Source organism: Salvelinus namaycush, chromosome 17, assembly GCF_016432855.1.
Source record: "Salvelinus namaycush isolate Seneca chromosome 17, SaNama_1.0, whole genome shotgun sequence".
Classification (NCBI taxonomy): domain Eukaryota; kingdom Metazoa; phylum Chordata; class Actinopteri; order Salmoniformes; family Salmonidae; genus Salvelinus; species Salvelinus namaycush.
Window position 1 is genome coordinate 11439230 of NC_052323.1, and position 16551 is coordinate 11455780.

Below are 16551 nucleotides of genomic sequence, written 5' to 3' on the forward strand. Positions count from 1 at the left end.
GATATGTAATACCCCTGTCTGTTAGGTTTATATACTCTTGTTTGTATATTTCATTTTTTTTTGTATTTGTTGTGTTCATAATTAAAAATATATATAAATAATAATAATAAAATAATTAAGAGAAGTGAAAAATAAAAATAAATAAATAAGCAATGCACTTACTTCCTGTTTTGAAAAAAGTAATCGGGGGTGGTCTTTGTGAGGATGAAAACCCAATCACTGTCTAGTATTCGACTCCGGAAACGACGTCAGCCTTCTGTTTACGTCGTATGAGTCGTATTCAGATAAATCTCGATGTATTGAATTTTATTTTTTAGACACGTTTATACAAATAGAAACATACCTCACAATTTGTTTGATCGCAATGGGCGGTCATGGTGTGATGACGAACGAGGAATCGTTGGATTACTCCGTGCACGAGGCGTGGAATGAGGCCACCAATGTCTATTTGCTCGTCATTCTGGTTAGCTTCGGACTGCTAATGTATGCTAGAAAGTAAGAGGCTCCTTTGTTTTTTGCGGCCGACTGTTAATACATATATGAGTCTTTTGAACTAAATGTGTGCTTAATAACATGTTTTTGATACACTTTGCTGTTACACTGCTTCCAACCAGCTAATGCACATGACTGACAGTTTGCTGTTGGGTCTCACTCGCTTTCCTCCTCTTCTCCCCATCAGAAATAAGAGGAAGATTATGAGGATATTCGCTCTGCCCCCCACAGCTGGAGCCACGACCGAACCGAACTTCTATGACAGTCTGCAGAAAGTGAGACTCCGCCAGCAGCTGGAGATGTACTCTCTTGGTGAGTTTGTCAGTCACAGTGAGTGCCGGTTTTAGCCTTTTGGGGGCCCTAAGCTAGACGCAAAACATTTTAGTTGCCCCCCTTGACGGTGGAGGGAATTCTACACATTTTGCCATGGGGCGAAGAGAAAGATTTGCAAATTTATTACAAATTTCATGCAATTCTACTCATTTTGCTATCGGGCAGTGATACTTCTTTTGTGGTTTTACAGCACATTTCCTGCAATTCTTCCTATTTTGCCAAGAGGTGGAGAGACATTTTTGCCATTTTATAACACATTTTCTGCAATTGTACACATTTTGTAATGACTTAAGCCATGTTAATATGATATTTAAGTGAGAATCACTAACAAAATCAATGTGGACCTCCTGGAGGTCAGGGCCTCCGGGCATGGTATTTGACCATAATTACTACACATTTAGATACCTGGCTAGACTAACTACCAATCCAAACATTGTTAGCTGACATGGCTAATTAAGTGACTGTCAGTGCCTGACGTATCAAGAGAAAGATGGCAGATGTACAACCAAGCCACCGCTTATGCCTGGAACGGCCCTGGTCTCAGTGCTGTTGCAGAATAATGCGTCAATCAATGTTAGACTTGTGCTCACTTATGATAGAGCTTGGGGTCAAATGCATATTTAACATCTAAAAATGTATCTAGAAGAATTGTTCTGTCCAAGATTAGGAACTGACCTCAAATCTGTTAATCACTCAAGTCAAATATATTTCTGGTTTATCAAATAGCTGTGTCATTCACTAATAAACTCTTAGCTCACACATCACTTCTAAAATAAATCAATCCCACTGTTTAAATTGGTATAATTCTGACTTCTTTATGCCTTCTTAACAGCGAGGAAGTTTGACCAGCATCAACACCAAGGCCAGAGTGAGAGTGTTCAGCTCTCTATGGAATGAGACTACAACAAGGTAGCGTGGCCCATCATCATGCCTGCCCGCTCCACCCTGTCTCTCCATCCCTAAGCCTCTTTGGCTTTGGTAAGTCTGATCATTACTACACTCCTGAAGAGGGCATGGGTACCAAGGAGGAGGAAGTCGAGGGTCAAGAAAGGTTTCTGTGATTTAAGACTGTCGTCAAATCGTTTGTGTTTGCACAATTGTTGCTGTACGATTTGAAACAAGGACTATAATGGATTTGGATATGAAGAATTACTGGATGTTCCCCCTACAACATATGTGTTTTGTTGTTGTTTTTGCATTTCTTTTGCCTTTTTTATGTATTTTATGAGTAATTTTTGTATTTTATTCAATGCCTTATTGGATTATGTGTGGATTTGTCGCCCCATAGTGGTTTTAGGAGAACCTACATCCAGTGTTCACGGTACATCCTGTACAGTGACAATTCAAATAAGTCTTAAACTTGTAAAAAAAAAAAGTATATTACAACAATAACCATTTCATTTAGCATATCTATATACATGTTTGGTTGTCAAGAACTGTTTCATTTCCCAGTTTCTGATCCTCCTATAGATTCCTTATTATGGCATTACTGCTGGGAAAGTGTTGAGAGGGTCAAAGTTGACTTTTACCCAATCCAATTGCTTTTTCTAAAAAGGAAATGAATTGCTATTACTCTGGTTCAAAATAATAAAAAAAAACAAGGGACCAATGAAGGACCAAGGAATTTAAAAGTTTTTCTTGATTTCACTCTCTCCTCACTCCACTTCTTTTGTAATAATTCATTTAATAGCACAATTCTCAGAGCAGAAAGTTAGCTCTGGGGTGTGTGTGTGTTTTGTAGAGAAAGATGGGGTAGGTGTTTGGGAGGCAGTGATTGAGGAAGGTGACATTTTGCATCAGGGGCCTAGCAGAAAAGCTGGGCCTCTAATCCATCAAATAAATAAATAAAACATGAGTCAGAGGAAAGCTGTGGCCCAGAAACACAACACAAAAGAGGCCAAACAAATGTGTGTGGACGTCCTTCGGAGGTAGTGTAATGGAAAAATGATTACTCCTCGCGGCGGCGAAATGGCACACTGATTAAACGCATCAATACATCAACGACTGGAGCGCAGGGCCAGATCCTTACCTATTCTAAATAGGGCTGTGTGTGTGTGCATTGAATCTTTGCTTATTCAGTTTTGTCGTGTGCATACCCCTTTGTTGTTGCTGTAACTCTGAGCAGAGACTACTTCAGGATACTCTACTATTGTCCCACTGTAATTAAAAACCTGTGGACTTATTAGTGAAATACAAGCAGCACAGATAAAGTAAATGGTTAGAAATTGGTAATATCCCCAACTTCATTGAAATTCAGATGTAATCTATATTTATATACACTTGCATGACCAAGAGAATGTGGACACCTGCTCATTACAAAATCATCGCCATTAATATGGAGTTGCCCCCCCCCCCCCCCCCTTTGCTGCTACAACAGCCTCCACTCTTCTGGGAAGGTGTTTCACTACATGTTGGAACTATGCTGCGGGGACTTGCTTTTATTCAGCCACAAGAGCATTAGTGAGGTCGGCCACTGATGTTGGGCAATTAGGCCCGCATTCGGCATTCCGATTCATCCAAAAAGTGTTCTCGACAAGCCTTTTCTGTATGGACCTCGCTTTGTGTATGGGGGCATTGTCATGCTGAAACAGGAAATGGCCTTCCCCAAACTGTTGCCACAAAGTTGGAAGCACAGAATCATCTAGAATGTCATTGTATGCTGTAGCGCTAAGATTTCCCACCGAAACTAAGGGGCTTAGCCCGAATCAATAAAAACAGCCCAGACCATTATTCGTCCTCCACCAAACTTTACAGTTGACACTGCATTCGGACAGGTAGCATTCTCCTGGCATCCGCCAAACCCAGATTCATCTGTCGGCCTGCCAGATGGTGAAGCGTGATTCATCACTCCAGAGAAGGTGTTTCCACTGCTCCAGAGTCCAATGGCGGCGAGCTTTACACCACTCCAGCAGACGCTTGGCATTGCGTATGGTGATCTTAGGCTTGTGTGAGGCTGCTCAGCCATGGAAACCCATTTCATGAATCCCGACGAACAGTTATTGTGCTGATGTTGCTTCCAGAGGCAGTTTGGAACTTGGTAGTGAGTGTTGCAACCGAGGACAGGCAATTTTTATGCGCTACGTGCTTCTGCACTCGGCAGTCCCGTTCTGTCAGCTTGTGTGGCCTACCACTTCGTGGCTGAGCCGTTCTTGCTCCTAGATGTTTCCACTTCACAATAACAGCACTTACAGTTGACCGGGGCAGCTCTAGCAGGCCACGAATGTACTTGTTGGAAAGGTGGCATCCAACGTCGGTGCCACGTTGAAAGTCACTGAGCTCTTCAGTAAGGCCATTCTACTGCCAATATTTGTCTATGGAGATTGAATATCTGTGCATATTTTATACACCGGTCGGCAGCAGGTGTGGCTGAAATATCCGAATCCACTCATTTCAAGGGGTGTCCACGTACTTTTGTATATATAGTGTATTTATATCAACATTGGTGTCCATTTTAAATGAGAATAAGTGAGTTGACAGTCATTGGGCAAATATGGGAGTATGGTCTTGCAGTTATTAAATCCATGTCCCCGCCTCACCGTTATCAACAGAGAGATAATCCATGCCCATGAGTCATCTGCTGTATTATCATGAGCCGTAAGGTACAAACCTCAAATGCCACCTAGCCTATAGTATTAGGCTAGTACCAAAAAAAGATTATATCATGTGAACAAGTGTGTTAACGAGATAATGAGCCATTGTACATGTGCTTTTCTAATTAATCTGCTGATGTAATCAATCAGTTTCTCATTACCAGAGGTTTAATATTTAACCAGTACTATCCCATTGAGAAAAATTATTCACAGCAAACATTAATCAATAGCTAATCTGGAGTTAATTGCTTAATTACCAAATGGACTAATGAGGTCGTTAGTGGGAGAGGTCTAAATGAACCACTCAGAATCTTCACTTCATTCTGAGAATGAAAGAGTTCAAGAGAAGGAGAGTAGAGGAGTGGACTAACGATACCAGGACCAAGGTGTTCCATCCACACCGCTCTTTAAAACGTCACCGTATTAAATTCACTTCTTGTTTCTTCTCTGAAGGAAAGCGGGTAGGGTTGTATCCTTGACATTCAGCAAAGTATGATAGAGTGATAGAAAAGAGAGAGTGGTTTACCTGCATGTCAATACACTTGGAGGGTAGCATGTCACCTAGAATGACGGTGTGTGTGTGCATGCATGTCAACGTATCTATATGTGTGTGTGTGTGTGCGCACATACTGGGCGTTTGTGGCTAGCTAGGTGGTGGAAAAATTAGGCACAGCTCGGTAGTTTTCAATATTGTTTCATAAGGTTTAATTAAAAATAGTTTATCACTGGGTTTGGGATAACACAGCGACTCAATCTCCCAGCAATGAACTGTCTCCAACCATGCAGAAAGCTATTAATAAACACCAGTCTGAAACAGAGAGAGGAGAGGGTTGAGAGAGGAGAGGGGGGGAGAAAGAGAAAGTGAGTGAGAGAAAGAGGAGAAAAGGAGAGGAATTAAGGGATAGAGAGGGTTGGGGATGAGAAGAAGGGACCGAGAGGGAGAGGAAACCCAGCTGATAAATGAATGTAATCTCACAGTGGAAAAAGTGAAGAGCCACCGTGGTTATACATCACCTGGAGCGGCTAATGAAATATGCTATCTGTTTCTGTTAGCCAAAGAGCCCTTCGAGGGATTCTAGTTCATCTCAATGAATTCTCTGTTTCACCCCCTCTCTCTGCATCATACAGCAAGTGGGAGAATAGTTAGACTTCAATATTTTGCTCTCTTTCTCTCTCACCTTGCTCTTGCTTCATCCTCCCCTCTCATCCACTTCCTTTATAAAAATTTCATATATGTGGAGATGTTATGATTAAAGAGAAATAGACAGCACGCTTTGGCCTATTTTAATCTCACCCGACACAGTCTTTATGGTGATGGTTATCATGGTATTGCAGGACATCAGCATATTATACCCGAGCTCGCATTCTTATTCCACCTCCACAGCAGCCGCCTTGAAAAATACGAGAAAAGTAAACAGCTTCGTAATTTAGTTTTTATATAAGAAAAAGTCAGGAACAAATGCAGCTGACCAAAAATTCTGGGTGTTTTGGCTGTATTAGTTTGAAACATTCTCTCCCACAATACAATACAGATGGGTGGTTCTGGTTTGTTTTGAAGGCAGGAAGTGGGCCAGAGCCTAGGGCGATCACTCTCTCTACCCTCTACATCTGAGAGCCAGTTCAGAGAAAATTACTTTCTTTATTTTCCCTCTTCAAACTGAAAGGGACTTTCAAGACAATCTCTCTCCCAGGGACATGTATTAAATACATTATGTTCCTAGTTTCCCAGGACTTTTGCAATGTACTAGTTCTGAGAAATGTTTGTCATGAATTAAGATCATCATCTTCTAGCTTTTTCTATGCAACACTAGGAGTAATATGCAAACACTTATGCCTTGTGCATGCATATGCACACGCCCGTTTACACACCACAGGCACCCACACGTGTGATCTGGAGTGGACTTGGACAGAGGATATCTCTTAGAACGGGGCCCCACTCTTCAACACAGCGGGGACAATCTCTCCTTTCTCTTCTTTATTACTGTAAGGTGATTTATCGTGTAATATAACAAGCCTTAACTTGAGCCCCTTAAAATGTCTCCCATATTAACTGGACATTAACCGTTCGTCTTCTCCGCTCCTCTCTTCATTAGCCAGAGAAAGCAGACAAGCCAATCACACAGCCTCGTCAGCCGCGGGCTGCGACAGGAAGGAGCTTGGTGTTTTATGGGTAGTGTGCATCATATGATGGGTGGTACATGTTATGGTTATTATGCTCTATGGATGGTCTATCAATTAGCTTTATTGAATTGAGGTGAGTTATTCTGATGGGTGTTCTTTTCTTCCATAGCTGAATAGGGTATTATCCTATGATGTGCTATAAGAGCGTGTTCAATGTTATGGTTATGCCCACAGCATGTTTCAGCAACCTGAGTGCCATTATTTGCATGTCTGATCTTTTCCCTGATGTGTAAACAGCCCGAAAACCACATTGAATCTGATCTTTTGACTTCCGATTTATACCACTTCCATATGTGGATCAGAATCCTGATACAAACCCCATCCTCCATATGCGACATCTGTCTGGATGCTCAGATCAGATTTTTATGCTCTGAAGAGATTTTTTTTTTGGGGGGGGGGTTACACATGACCTGGCGTTACCACGACAACCACCCCAAAATTTAAAGGAACAGTGACAGGAAATTAGCATTTTAACCTTTATTTAGCTAGGCAAGTCAGTTAAGAACAAATTATTATTTACAATGACGGCCTACCTTGGTCAAACCCTCCCCTAACCCGGATGACGCTGGGCCAATTGTGCTCCGCCCTAATGAACTCCCGATCACGTCCGGTTGTGATACAGCCCGGGATCAAACCAGGGTCTGTAGTGACACCTCTAGCACTACGATGCAGTGCCTTAGACCGCAGCGCCACTCGGGAGATCGATTGCATCTGTGTGCTACTCATAAGCTGTGTTTGAATACCCATACTAATATACTGTATACTACATACTTAATGAGTATATACTATATACTATTATTTAATTTTAGTATACTGTAAACGAACGGTAACCTTTCAGGTTAGCATACTAGCGTTTCGTCTGTCTACTGGAAGTTGATGCTGTTGCTATGCAACCTCTTGCTAGCTTGTTAGCATAATAAATTACTAGCTAGACATTTTATGACTTAGGGTGTGTTCTTACATTCAATCTGGAGTGCCAGAAGCGCTCAGAGTGCACTCTGGGTGTTTGTAAATTCAGAGCATTGTCAGATTGTCCGTTTGTGAACTCGGAGCATTCTGGGAACTTTTGGCATACTAACTATATCCATACTATGACCAATAAGCATACTATATACTCAATCTACTCAATTCACAAATAGTATGGTTAGTATGAGTATTCGAACACAGCTATAGAGAATGATAGAGAGTGTATCCTTACATACTACCCATTATGGTGTCTATGAGTGCACGGGCAGTGCCATTGAGGCAATCTCCATTTTGAAGTAGTCACGATTGGCTGATCCCTCCTGATGACCTGGTTGGACATGACTCCAACAGGGTCATCAGAAGGGATCAACCGATGAAGTTACAAGTCCCACCCAGTTGACTGTATTAAAATCATATTACTCATGTGCAAGTATGGCTTTTTCAAGTTTTATGTGTGCTTGTTTAAAAAAAAAAATGGTTTAATTAAATTAATAAACTAAAAAAAGAAGCCCTCAATTGCACTGCCCATGCTAAAATGGCCTTTTGGCCACTAGAGGCCTCTATCATTCTCTATGGTGCTACTCCAGAGGATACAGCAGTATGAATGCGCAAATCTGATGTGGGTCACACGACTGAGTGTGGACAGTCAGAAAGGATAGGGTGGCTGTGTAAAGACAGCCGTTGTGATCTACTTCATTCATCCATTCACTGCTGCTCACTCTTTTGTGTCAGTAACAGTTCCACCTCTCCCTCCATTATCCTCATCAGTGGATGACCAAAAACAGCCTTAGTCACTAGATAGAGGAGCCATAGTGCATTGACAAGACAAGATAAATCCACCCAGAGCCATAGATCGCGTCGTCCCATTAGCCAGTTGAGCCTGTTTCCTCGTGACCTTTTCTGCGATGACATGATACACCTCCCCATCGTCACGGTAACACATCCCCCGACTGTGTAATCCCTTAGGTCCTATTTAATCTCTGTAATCGTCCTGGTGGCGGAGGGATAGGGCTTTAACGGTCTCATTATAACCTGAGAGGTGAGGATCATCAATCCACGCTGTGTCTGAAATGGCACCTAAGCCTTATTTCATTTATAAGATGTATTTATTTTCTTGGGCTTCTGAGTGGCGCAGCGGTCTAAGGCACTGCATCTCAGCGCTAGAGGCATCACCACAGACACCCTGGTTTGAATTCAGGCTGTATCCCAACTGAAAAAAATATTAGTGTCAGGCATCTTCATGATGCCCAGCCCACGTGGGCTTATAAAACAATGCATTTGGTGTATACAAATCAAATGATCATATTTATATATGCACATACCTACATACATACAGTACCAGTCAAAAGTTTGGACACACCTACTAATTCCTGGAGTTTTCTTTATTTTTAATATTTTCTACATTGTAGAATAACAGTGAAGACGTCACAACTATGAAATAACACATATGGAATCATGTAGTAACCAAAAAAGCTATAAAAAAATCTAAATAGATTTGAGATTCTTCAAAGTAGCCACCCTTTGCCTTGATGACAGCTTTGCACACTCGTGGCATTCTCTCAACAAGCTTCATGAGGTAGCCACTTGGAATGCATTTCAATAACAGGTGTGCCTTGTTAAAAGTTCATTTGTAGAATTTCTTTCCTTCTTAATGTGTTTGAGCCAATCAGTTGTGTTGTGACAAGGTAGGGGTGGTATACAGAAGATAGCCCTATTTGGTAAAAGACCAAGTCCATATTATGGCAAGAACAGCTTTAAGACCTGAAGGTCAGTCAATCTGGAACATTTCAAGAACTTTGTTTTTGTGAATGCACTTGAAGAAACTTACAATCAAGCACTATGATGAAACTGGGACTCATAAGGACAGCCACAGGAAAGGAAGACCCAGAGTTACCTCTGCTGCAGAGGATAAGTTCATTAGAGTTACCAGCCTCAGAGTTTAGCCCAAATAAATGCTTCAGAGTTCAAGTAACAGACACATCTCAACATCAACTTTTCAGAGGAGACTGTGTGAATCAGGCCTTCATGGTCGAATTGCTGCAAAGAAACCACTGCTAAAGGACACCAATAATAAGAAGAGACTTGCTTGGGCCAAGAAACAGGAGCAATGGACATTAAACAGGTGGAAATCTGTCCTTTGGTCTGATGAGTCCAAATTTGAGATTTTTGGTTCCAACCACTGTGTCTTTGTGAGACACAGAGTAGGTGAATGGATGATCTCTGCATGTGTGTTTCCCACGTGAAGCATGGAGGAGGAGGTGTGATGGTGAGGGGGTGCTTTGCTGTGATGGTGACACTGTCAGTGATTTATTTAGAATTTAAGACACACTTAACCAGCATGGTTACCACAGCATTCTACTGTGATACGCCATCCCATCTGGTTTGCGCTTAGTGGGATTTTTAAAAAACAGGACAATGACTCAAAACACACTTGCAGACTCTGTAAGGGCTATTTGACCAAGGCGAGTGATGGAGTGCTGAATCAGATGACCTGGCCTCCACAATCACCTGACTTCAACCCAATTGAGATGGTTTGGGATGAGTTGGACCGCAGAGTGAAGGATTAGCAGACAACTAGTGCTCAGCATATGTGGGAACTTCTTCAAGACTGTTGCAAAAGCATTCCAGGTGAAGCTGGTTGAGAGAATGCCAAAGTGTTCAATGCTGTCATCAAGGCAAAGGGTGGCTACTTTGAAGAATTTAAAATGTATTTTGATTTGTTTAACAATTTTTTTGGTTACTACATGAGTCCATATGTGTTATTTCATAGTTTGATGTATTCACTATTATTCTACAATGTAAAAAATTGTAAAAATAAAGAAAAACCCTTGAGTAGGTGTGTCCAAACTTTTGACTCGCACTGTACATGTATTACGCACTGTACATACACATTTGCATTCTTGCTGAAATGAAGACAATTGAAATACAAAAAACAAAAACCTTTCAGTTGTACAACTTATCTTGTCTCGTCTTGCACGCTTTGGAAACAAAATCTGCAACCAGGAACACTTCTTTTCTGAATTGCCATTCAAGTTTTTCTTCATCACTACTCCAGAATAGTTCTGGTGTCTGTCGCTGCATTCTTTCAAACATGTTACTCTTACATCATCATATGAAGTACAATAAAATGTTTTTAAAGTGCAGTTCATTCTCGATCTCCCGTAAAATTGCAGACTGTACATAGCCATTCTTCTTCATCTATGGCATTGAACCTACCTACTTCAATACTTGTTCTCAACTGGGCACACAAGGACCTTTGACTTCTTGTTAGGTGAGAGGTGACATAGGGTTCTGGATCATAGCTATTTTAGATCTGGTTGTAAGTTCTGAGTTTTGGTTTTAGCCATGTATCAGTCGACCATTTTTCTTTGTAGCTAATGGTTAACTTGTGTTTGATCAGGTTGACATTGCATCATAACTTGTTTCTTAATATATGTTGAAGATCAACTTCCTTAAATACACTATATGGCCAAAAGTATGTGGACACTCCTTCAAATGAGTGGATTTGGCTATTTCAGCCACACCCGTTGCTGACAGGTGTGTAAAATCGAGCACACAGCCATGCAATTTCCATAGGGAAACATTGGCTGTAGAATGGCTGGTGCTGAAGAGCTCAGTGGATTTCAACTTTGCACCGTCATAGGATGCCACCTTTCCAACAAGTCAGTTAGTCAAATTTCTGCCCTGCTAGAGCTGCCCCGGTCAACTGTAAGTGCTGTTATTGTGAAATGGAAACGTCTTGGAGCAACAACGGCTCAGCTGCAAAGTGATAGGCCACACAAGCTCACGGAACGGGACAGCCAAGTGCTGAAGCGGGTAGCGTGTTAAAATCGTCTGCAACACTCACTACCGAGTTCCAAACTGCCTCTGGAATCAACGTCAGCACAATAACTGTTTGTCGGAGCGTCATGAATTGAATTTCCATGGCCGAGCAGCCGCACACATGCCTACGATCACAATGCCAAGCGTCGGCTGGAGTGGTGTAAAGCTCGCCGCCATTGGACTCTGGAGCAGTGGAAACACCTTCTCTGGAGTGATGAATCACGCTTCACCATCTGGCAGTCTGACGGACGGATCTGGGATTGGCGGATGCCAGGAGAACACTACCTACCCGAATGCATAGTGCTAACTGTAAAGTTTGGTGGATGAGGAATAATGGTTTGGGGCTGTTTTACATGGTTTGGGCTAGGCCCCTTAGTTACATTCCATATTAATGCCCATGATTTCGGAATGAGATGTTCGACGAGCAGGTGTCCACATACTTGTCATTGAGTTCCTTTGTCCAAGGGTAGTTATGTTTTATCCCAGTAGATTTTTTTGGGGTTGTTATCCTGCCCTCTGGCATATTGATAAGATGGTTCCATAATCAAATAATTTCCCCCCTCTGTCTTATTTCCCATCCCATGTCTCCTTGAATATCAAGGCCTGGAGCAAGCTTATTCACTCCAAGGGAACATCTTATGTCTCTGTTTGGAATAGAGTTATCCGTTTTGTCTTCTTCACAACCCCAGATTCCAGCAGCATAGTTCAATATAGGACGCACACATGAATTATAGTGAACTGTATAGTACACAACTAACCTATGGGCCCTGGTCAAAAGTATTGCACTCTAAAGGTAAAAGTGTGCCATTTCCGACTCAACCTGAAGCTTAAGGAATGTAACTGAAAAGATCTCATATCACTATGCTTCAGTTTTTCTATACCAGGGATTAAAACTTGGCCCTTTTTATATTTTCTAGTGGTAATGATTCGTATATATAAAGACAATTCCTCTGTTCTCTTTCTTCCTACCGTGGCTCTGTTTTTTGTCACTGTTTTTTGGAGAATCCCTCTGGCTCCGCCGTGATTCAATTACATGTGATAAAGGGGGACGATGCCCAGAGTGGAGGAGGTAATTTGAGACAAAAGGGGACCATTATGATTCTGTAACTACCTCTCCTCTCCCCAAGGATGGTTCACAGCCACCATGAGGATCACTTTATCAGGGGAAACGTGGAGCCCTGCTTTTAGTTTCTGCAGAGCCAACATGGACCCACTCCACATAGGCTTTACAAAGCCAAAATTGCCCCTGTTCTCATAGGCTTATCAAAGCCAAACTGAACAAAGGCATCACAGGCTTAATCGTTTCAAAGTGGAGTCCACGGTAACAGGTTGGCTAGATGGAGCCAAGACGTCGCTGGCGGCAATTGGCTTCCCAAGCCCAAATGGAGACACCACTTTTAGGCTTTTATGGACTTTTATGGCATTAACACTCTGCCTCACCTCCATTAAACTGCACTGTTTTCATGGGGAAATTCAGAAGCAGTGCTATGCCCGTTCTGTTTGATTGCCCGTCAATAGAATAATAAAGTTGTATTGAATTGAATTGCACTGAACTGAATTGGGGTTGGAGCGAGGCATTTCAATGAAATTACGCTGAACCAACGTGGAACAGGCGTTGAATTGACGCCCGTGCCCAGTGGGCAGTCTGTCCATACGCAGCGGGTTAAATCACCAATCCACATAACAAAAACTGAGCAAGGAAAAAGAAAGATTAACTTCTCAATGAACAATTCCTTCCTTTCTGGTAGGGGATGTGATTCAAAAGCTAAAAACATTGCCCGGGAGAGAGGTTATCTAATTTCAATGATACAAAGCTGGACAGAGTATTAGCTGTACCTGTTGTGTAGGGGGCTACAACAGGATATCACGTTTAACCTAGGTGTGTGTGCGTCTCTCTTGATAAGACATAGAGGTTTAATATCCCCACAGCTCCATATCACTTCCTAGATCATTGGATCAGTGGAGATAACGCTGCTAACCTCCTGTCACACAACACTCCACAAGCCGCTATTGCACCCCACACTCAATTAAAAAAGCCCCCCCCCCCCCCCCCCTAACCACCAAACCCAATTCCCTGGGATGATAGCATCACTCTTGTCTTCTCTCAGTTCTTAATGATGGCTGGGGAGGAGGAAGACACACCGTGTACAGGTTTGGACATCAAACCAAACTGGGAACACAGTGTTGTCTGTGTCATTGTTGTCGCTAGTCGTCTGTCATTAATACCATTCCAGCCAGTCCACAGGAAAAAATACTACAGTACTTTACTTTATAATTATGTCGTAAACTGTAGTATACTATAGAATACTATACTACACACTGTAGTATTCCTCGATCATGTGTAGTACTTACTATAGAATGTTGTAGAATACTATAGTAAATACTATAGTATTATAAAAAAACTCTAGTAAATACAACAGTAATGTCTGCAAAAAACACTTAAGTTTTTTAAAACTATAGTAATACTACAGTAATTCACTTGCATATACCCAAACAATTCCTCTCCCACATATACCAGTGTGTGCCACCCATGAATGAGAAACCTACATGCCAAGGATAGACCATATATTGTGTTCCCTACAGGTTATAGTTCAGAGCTTCTGCTCTTTTCTATCTGTTCAAACCACAGTTCTACCTACCTACAGGTTATGGAACATTTGCTCTTTTAGTATTTGTCCAGTAGGTTTCCTGACGAAGAAAGCCTCAATTTCTATGTCAAAGATAATAAAACATAAACAATACTACAGTAATTACTATAGTATATACTATATATAAATAGTGATGGGAAGTTTGGCTCTTTTTACTGACTCAGATCTGTTCAACTCGTTCAGTTAAAGGAACTAATCTTTCGACTCATTTCGTTAATTTGATACAGTAATTTCCAGAGCTATCGAATGATGGCAAGCGATGTACTGAAAACTCGAAAGAGTCATGATTCTACAAGCCTCTTGTTCATCATAGGAGGCTTATTGGAACTGTCGTTTCTGACTGAAACTTATGAAAGTGTGATTCAAACAATGTACATTTGTGATTGCTAGGCATACAAATAACATTATTTATTGATATCTTTGAAACGAGGTTCAGTTGCGGGCGCTACCGGACTAGATTGTGAACGAATCTTGGCGGAATCCAATTGCTTGACTGCTGCGAGAGAGATGAGCACAATATCGTTCTCGAACTGCAGCAGTCACACAAACGATTCGTTCTCTAGTGTTTAGCAGAGGCAAGCTGTGTACGTTTTGGTTCTACAAAGCTGTGGCCATCAACAACATTAAATAATCAATGCATTGCATTAATTATTGCACCATGCGATCAATTATCAGTTTTCTAAACATGTATTTTTCTTCTCTTCCGCATGATCTATTTTCCAGTTGGTGGTCGGAGGATGTCTCGGGAGCCGCTGATCCGGTGGAGCGCATAACCCTGCTATAGGATTCATTGCGACACGCAGGTCAAACGAACGACAACAAATAACGAGTCATTCAGGGAAAACTAATCATGACTCTCGAGTCAGTAAAATTTCTCTTTCAATAATAACGAATAATTCACGAACTGCCCATGACTAATAGTAAACTTTAAATAGCCTACTATAGAATACTACAGTAATCTGCTAAAAAAAAACACTGTAGTAGGTTAAATACCACAGTAATGTCCACAAAAACACTTGTGTCTGTAAAACCCTACAGTAAATACTATATAGTATTCACTGTAATGTTTTTGCAGACTTTATGTAGTAGGCCTATTCACCGTAGTGTTTTTGGCGGCCTGCAGGCGTTGGTGTAAAGTACTTCAAAGTACTCCTTAAGTAGTTTTTGGGGGTATCTGTACTTTACCATTTATGTTTTTGGAAACTTTTACTTTTACTTCACTACATTCCTAAAGAAGATAATGTACTTTTTATTCCATACATTTTCCATGAGACACAAACGTACTCATTACATTTTGAATGCTTAGCAGGACAGGAAAATTGTCAAATTCACGCACTTATCAAGAGAACACGTGGTCATCCCTACTGCCTCTGATCTGGCAGACTCAGTAAACACAAATACATACTTTGTAAATTATGTCTGAGTGTTGGAGTGTGCCCCTGTCTATCTGAAAATGTAAAAAGCAAGAAATGATGGAATCTGCTTTGCTTAATATAAGGAATTTTAAATGATTTGTACTTTTTACTTTTCATACTTAAATATATTTTAGCATACATTTACATTTGATACTTAAGTATATTTAGAACCAAATACTTATAGACTTTTACTCAAGTAGTATTTTACTGGGTGACTAACTTTTACTTGAGAAACTTTCTATTAAGGTATCTATACTCTTACTCAAGTATCATGATTGGATACTCTTTCCACCACTGCCTGCGGGTGATTTTCCTCCAAGTTTTCTGAGCATATTGTTGTACATAAAAGACTGTAAAAACAACAGCCAATCAGCTCCAAGTGATTTTAATTTAGGAAATTATTATGTTTTAGTCAAATATGCCTGTTTGGCCTTCTTACAGTCAATTTTTTGTCTACAAATGATTTGTAATTATGTTCCGGCCCCTGACCATCCACTCAAGTAAAAAATCGGCCTGCAGTTTGAATGTAGTTGTTGATCCCTGCTATAGTATATAAATAATACTAATAATTAATGTGGGAGGTTCCATTGCTTTGCAGTGATTGGTGCTCTGTCCATGCTATTCCACTAGGTCCCTGTAGGGGTCACTGTGACTCTTCAGAGGGTGCCCACACTGCTCAGTTAATTACATTACAACATAACAGCACAGAGCAGCAGGCCTTTCACAAACACTGTAGCGGCAGCACTCCTGATTCAACACACGCACTGAGACACGGGTCTCACATTTCAGACGTTGTATCAATGCAAGGAAGCGCACATCCATTGGATAACATGCTGCGACTGTACGGTAAAGCCACACATTTGTAGGTTTTGAAAATCTTTACTGTATTATCTGTCTGATTGACAGCAAGAGAATACCTATCAGTTGTTTAAAAGCAGATGTGTTTACTATTGTGATGCGTAGCGTTGATTGTGTCCTCGGGGAGTGGGTCTCGGTCTCTAAGCATTCTTATTCATGATTGGCCTCCAAACCATGCTGTGTTGCATTGTAAACTCAGCAAAAAAAGAAACGTCCTCTCTGTGTACTGCGTTTTATTTTCAGCAA

The 16551-nt window shown here is 41.2% G+C and overlaps 1 protein-coding gene and 1 non-coding gene across 3 annotated transcripts; both read left to right on the top strand.

The window, feature by feature from the left end:
• Positions 1 to 248: 248 nt before the first annotated feature.
• LOC120062012 (small integral membrane protein 19-like) lies at positions 249 to 15251 on the top strand. 2 transcript variants are annotated; one of them, XR_005478376.1, is made up of 4 exons: positions 249 to 495; positions 680 to 804; positions 1658 to 1803; positions 14756 to 15251. XR_005478376.1 is itself a non-coding variant. In XM_039011811.1 (3 exons), the coding sequence occupies exons 1-3, from the start codon at positions 365 to 367 to the stop codon at positions 1720 to 1722; spliced, it is 321 nt and encodes a 106-aa protein (XP_038867739.1). In that variant the 5' UTR covers positions 249 to 364; the 3' UTR covers positions 1723 to 2456. The 2 variants fall into 2 exon arrangements, 1 of the variants encoding a protein (XP_038867739.1); XM_039011811.1 differs by lacking the exon at positions 14756 to 15251 and having other exon boundaries at positions 1658 to 2456.
• Positions 14036 to 14090, top strand: LOC120062600. The gene has a single exon (XR_005478420.1). It is a non-coding gene; the product is annotated as a U7 small nuclear RNA (small nuclear RNA).
• Positions 15252 to 16551: the final 1300 nt, after the last annotated feature.

Excerpts from the sequence above, each read along its gene's own strand:
- LOC120062012 (XM_039011811.1), top strand. The coding sequence starts at position 365 with ATGGGCGGTCATGGTGTGATGACGAACGAGGAATCGTTGGATTACTCC. Across the intron at positions 496-679 it reads CTGCTAATGTATGCTAGAAA|AAATAAGAGGAAGATTATGA; the intron begins GTAAGAGGCTCC and ends TCTCCCCATCAG. Across the intron at positions 805-1,657 it reads GCTGGAGATGTACTCTCTTG|CGAGGAAGTTTGACCAGCAT; the intron begins GTGAGTTTGTCA and ends CCTTCTTAACAG.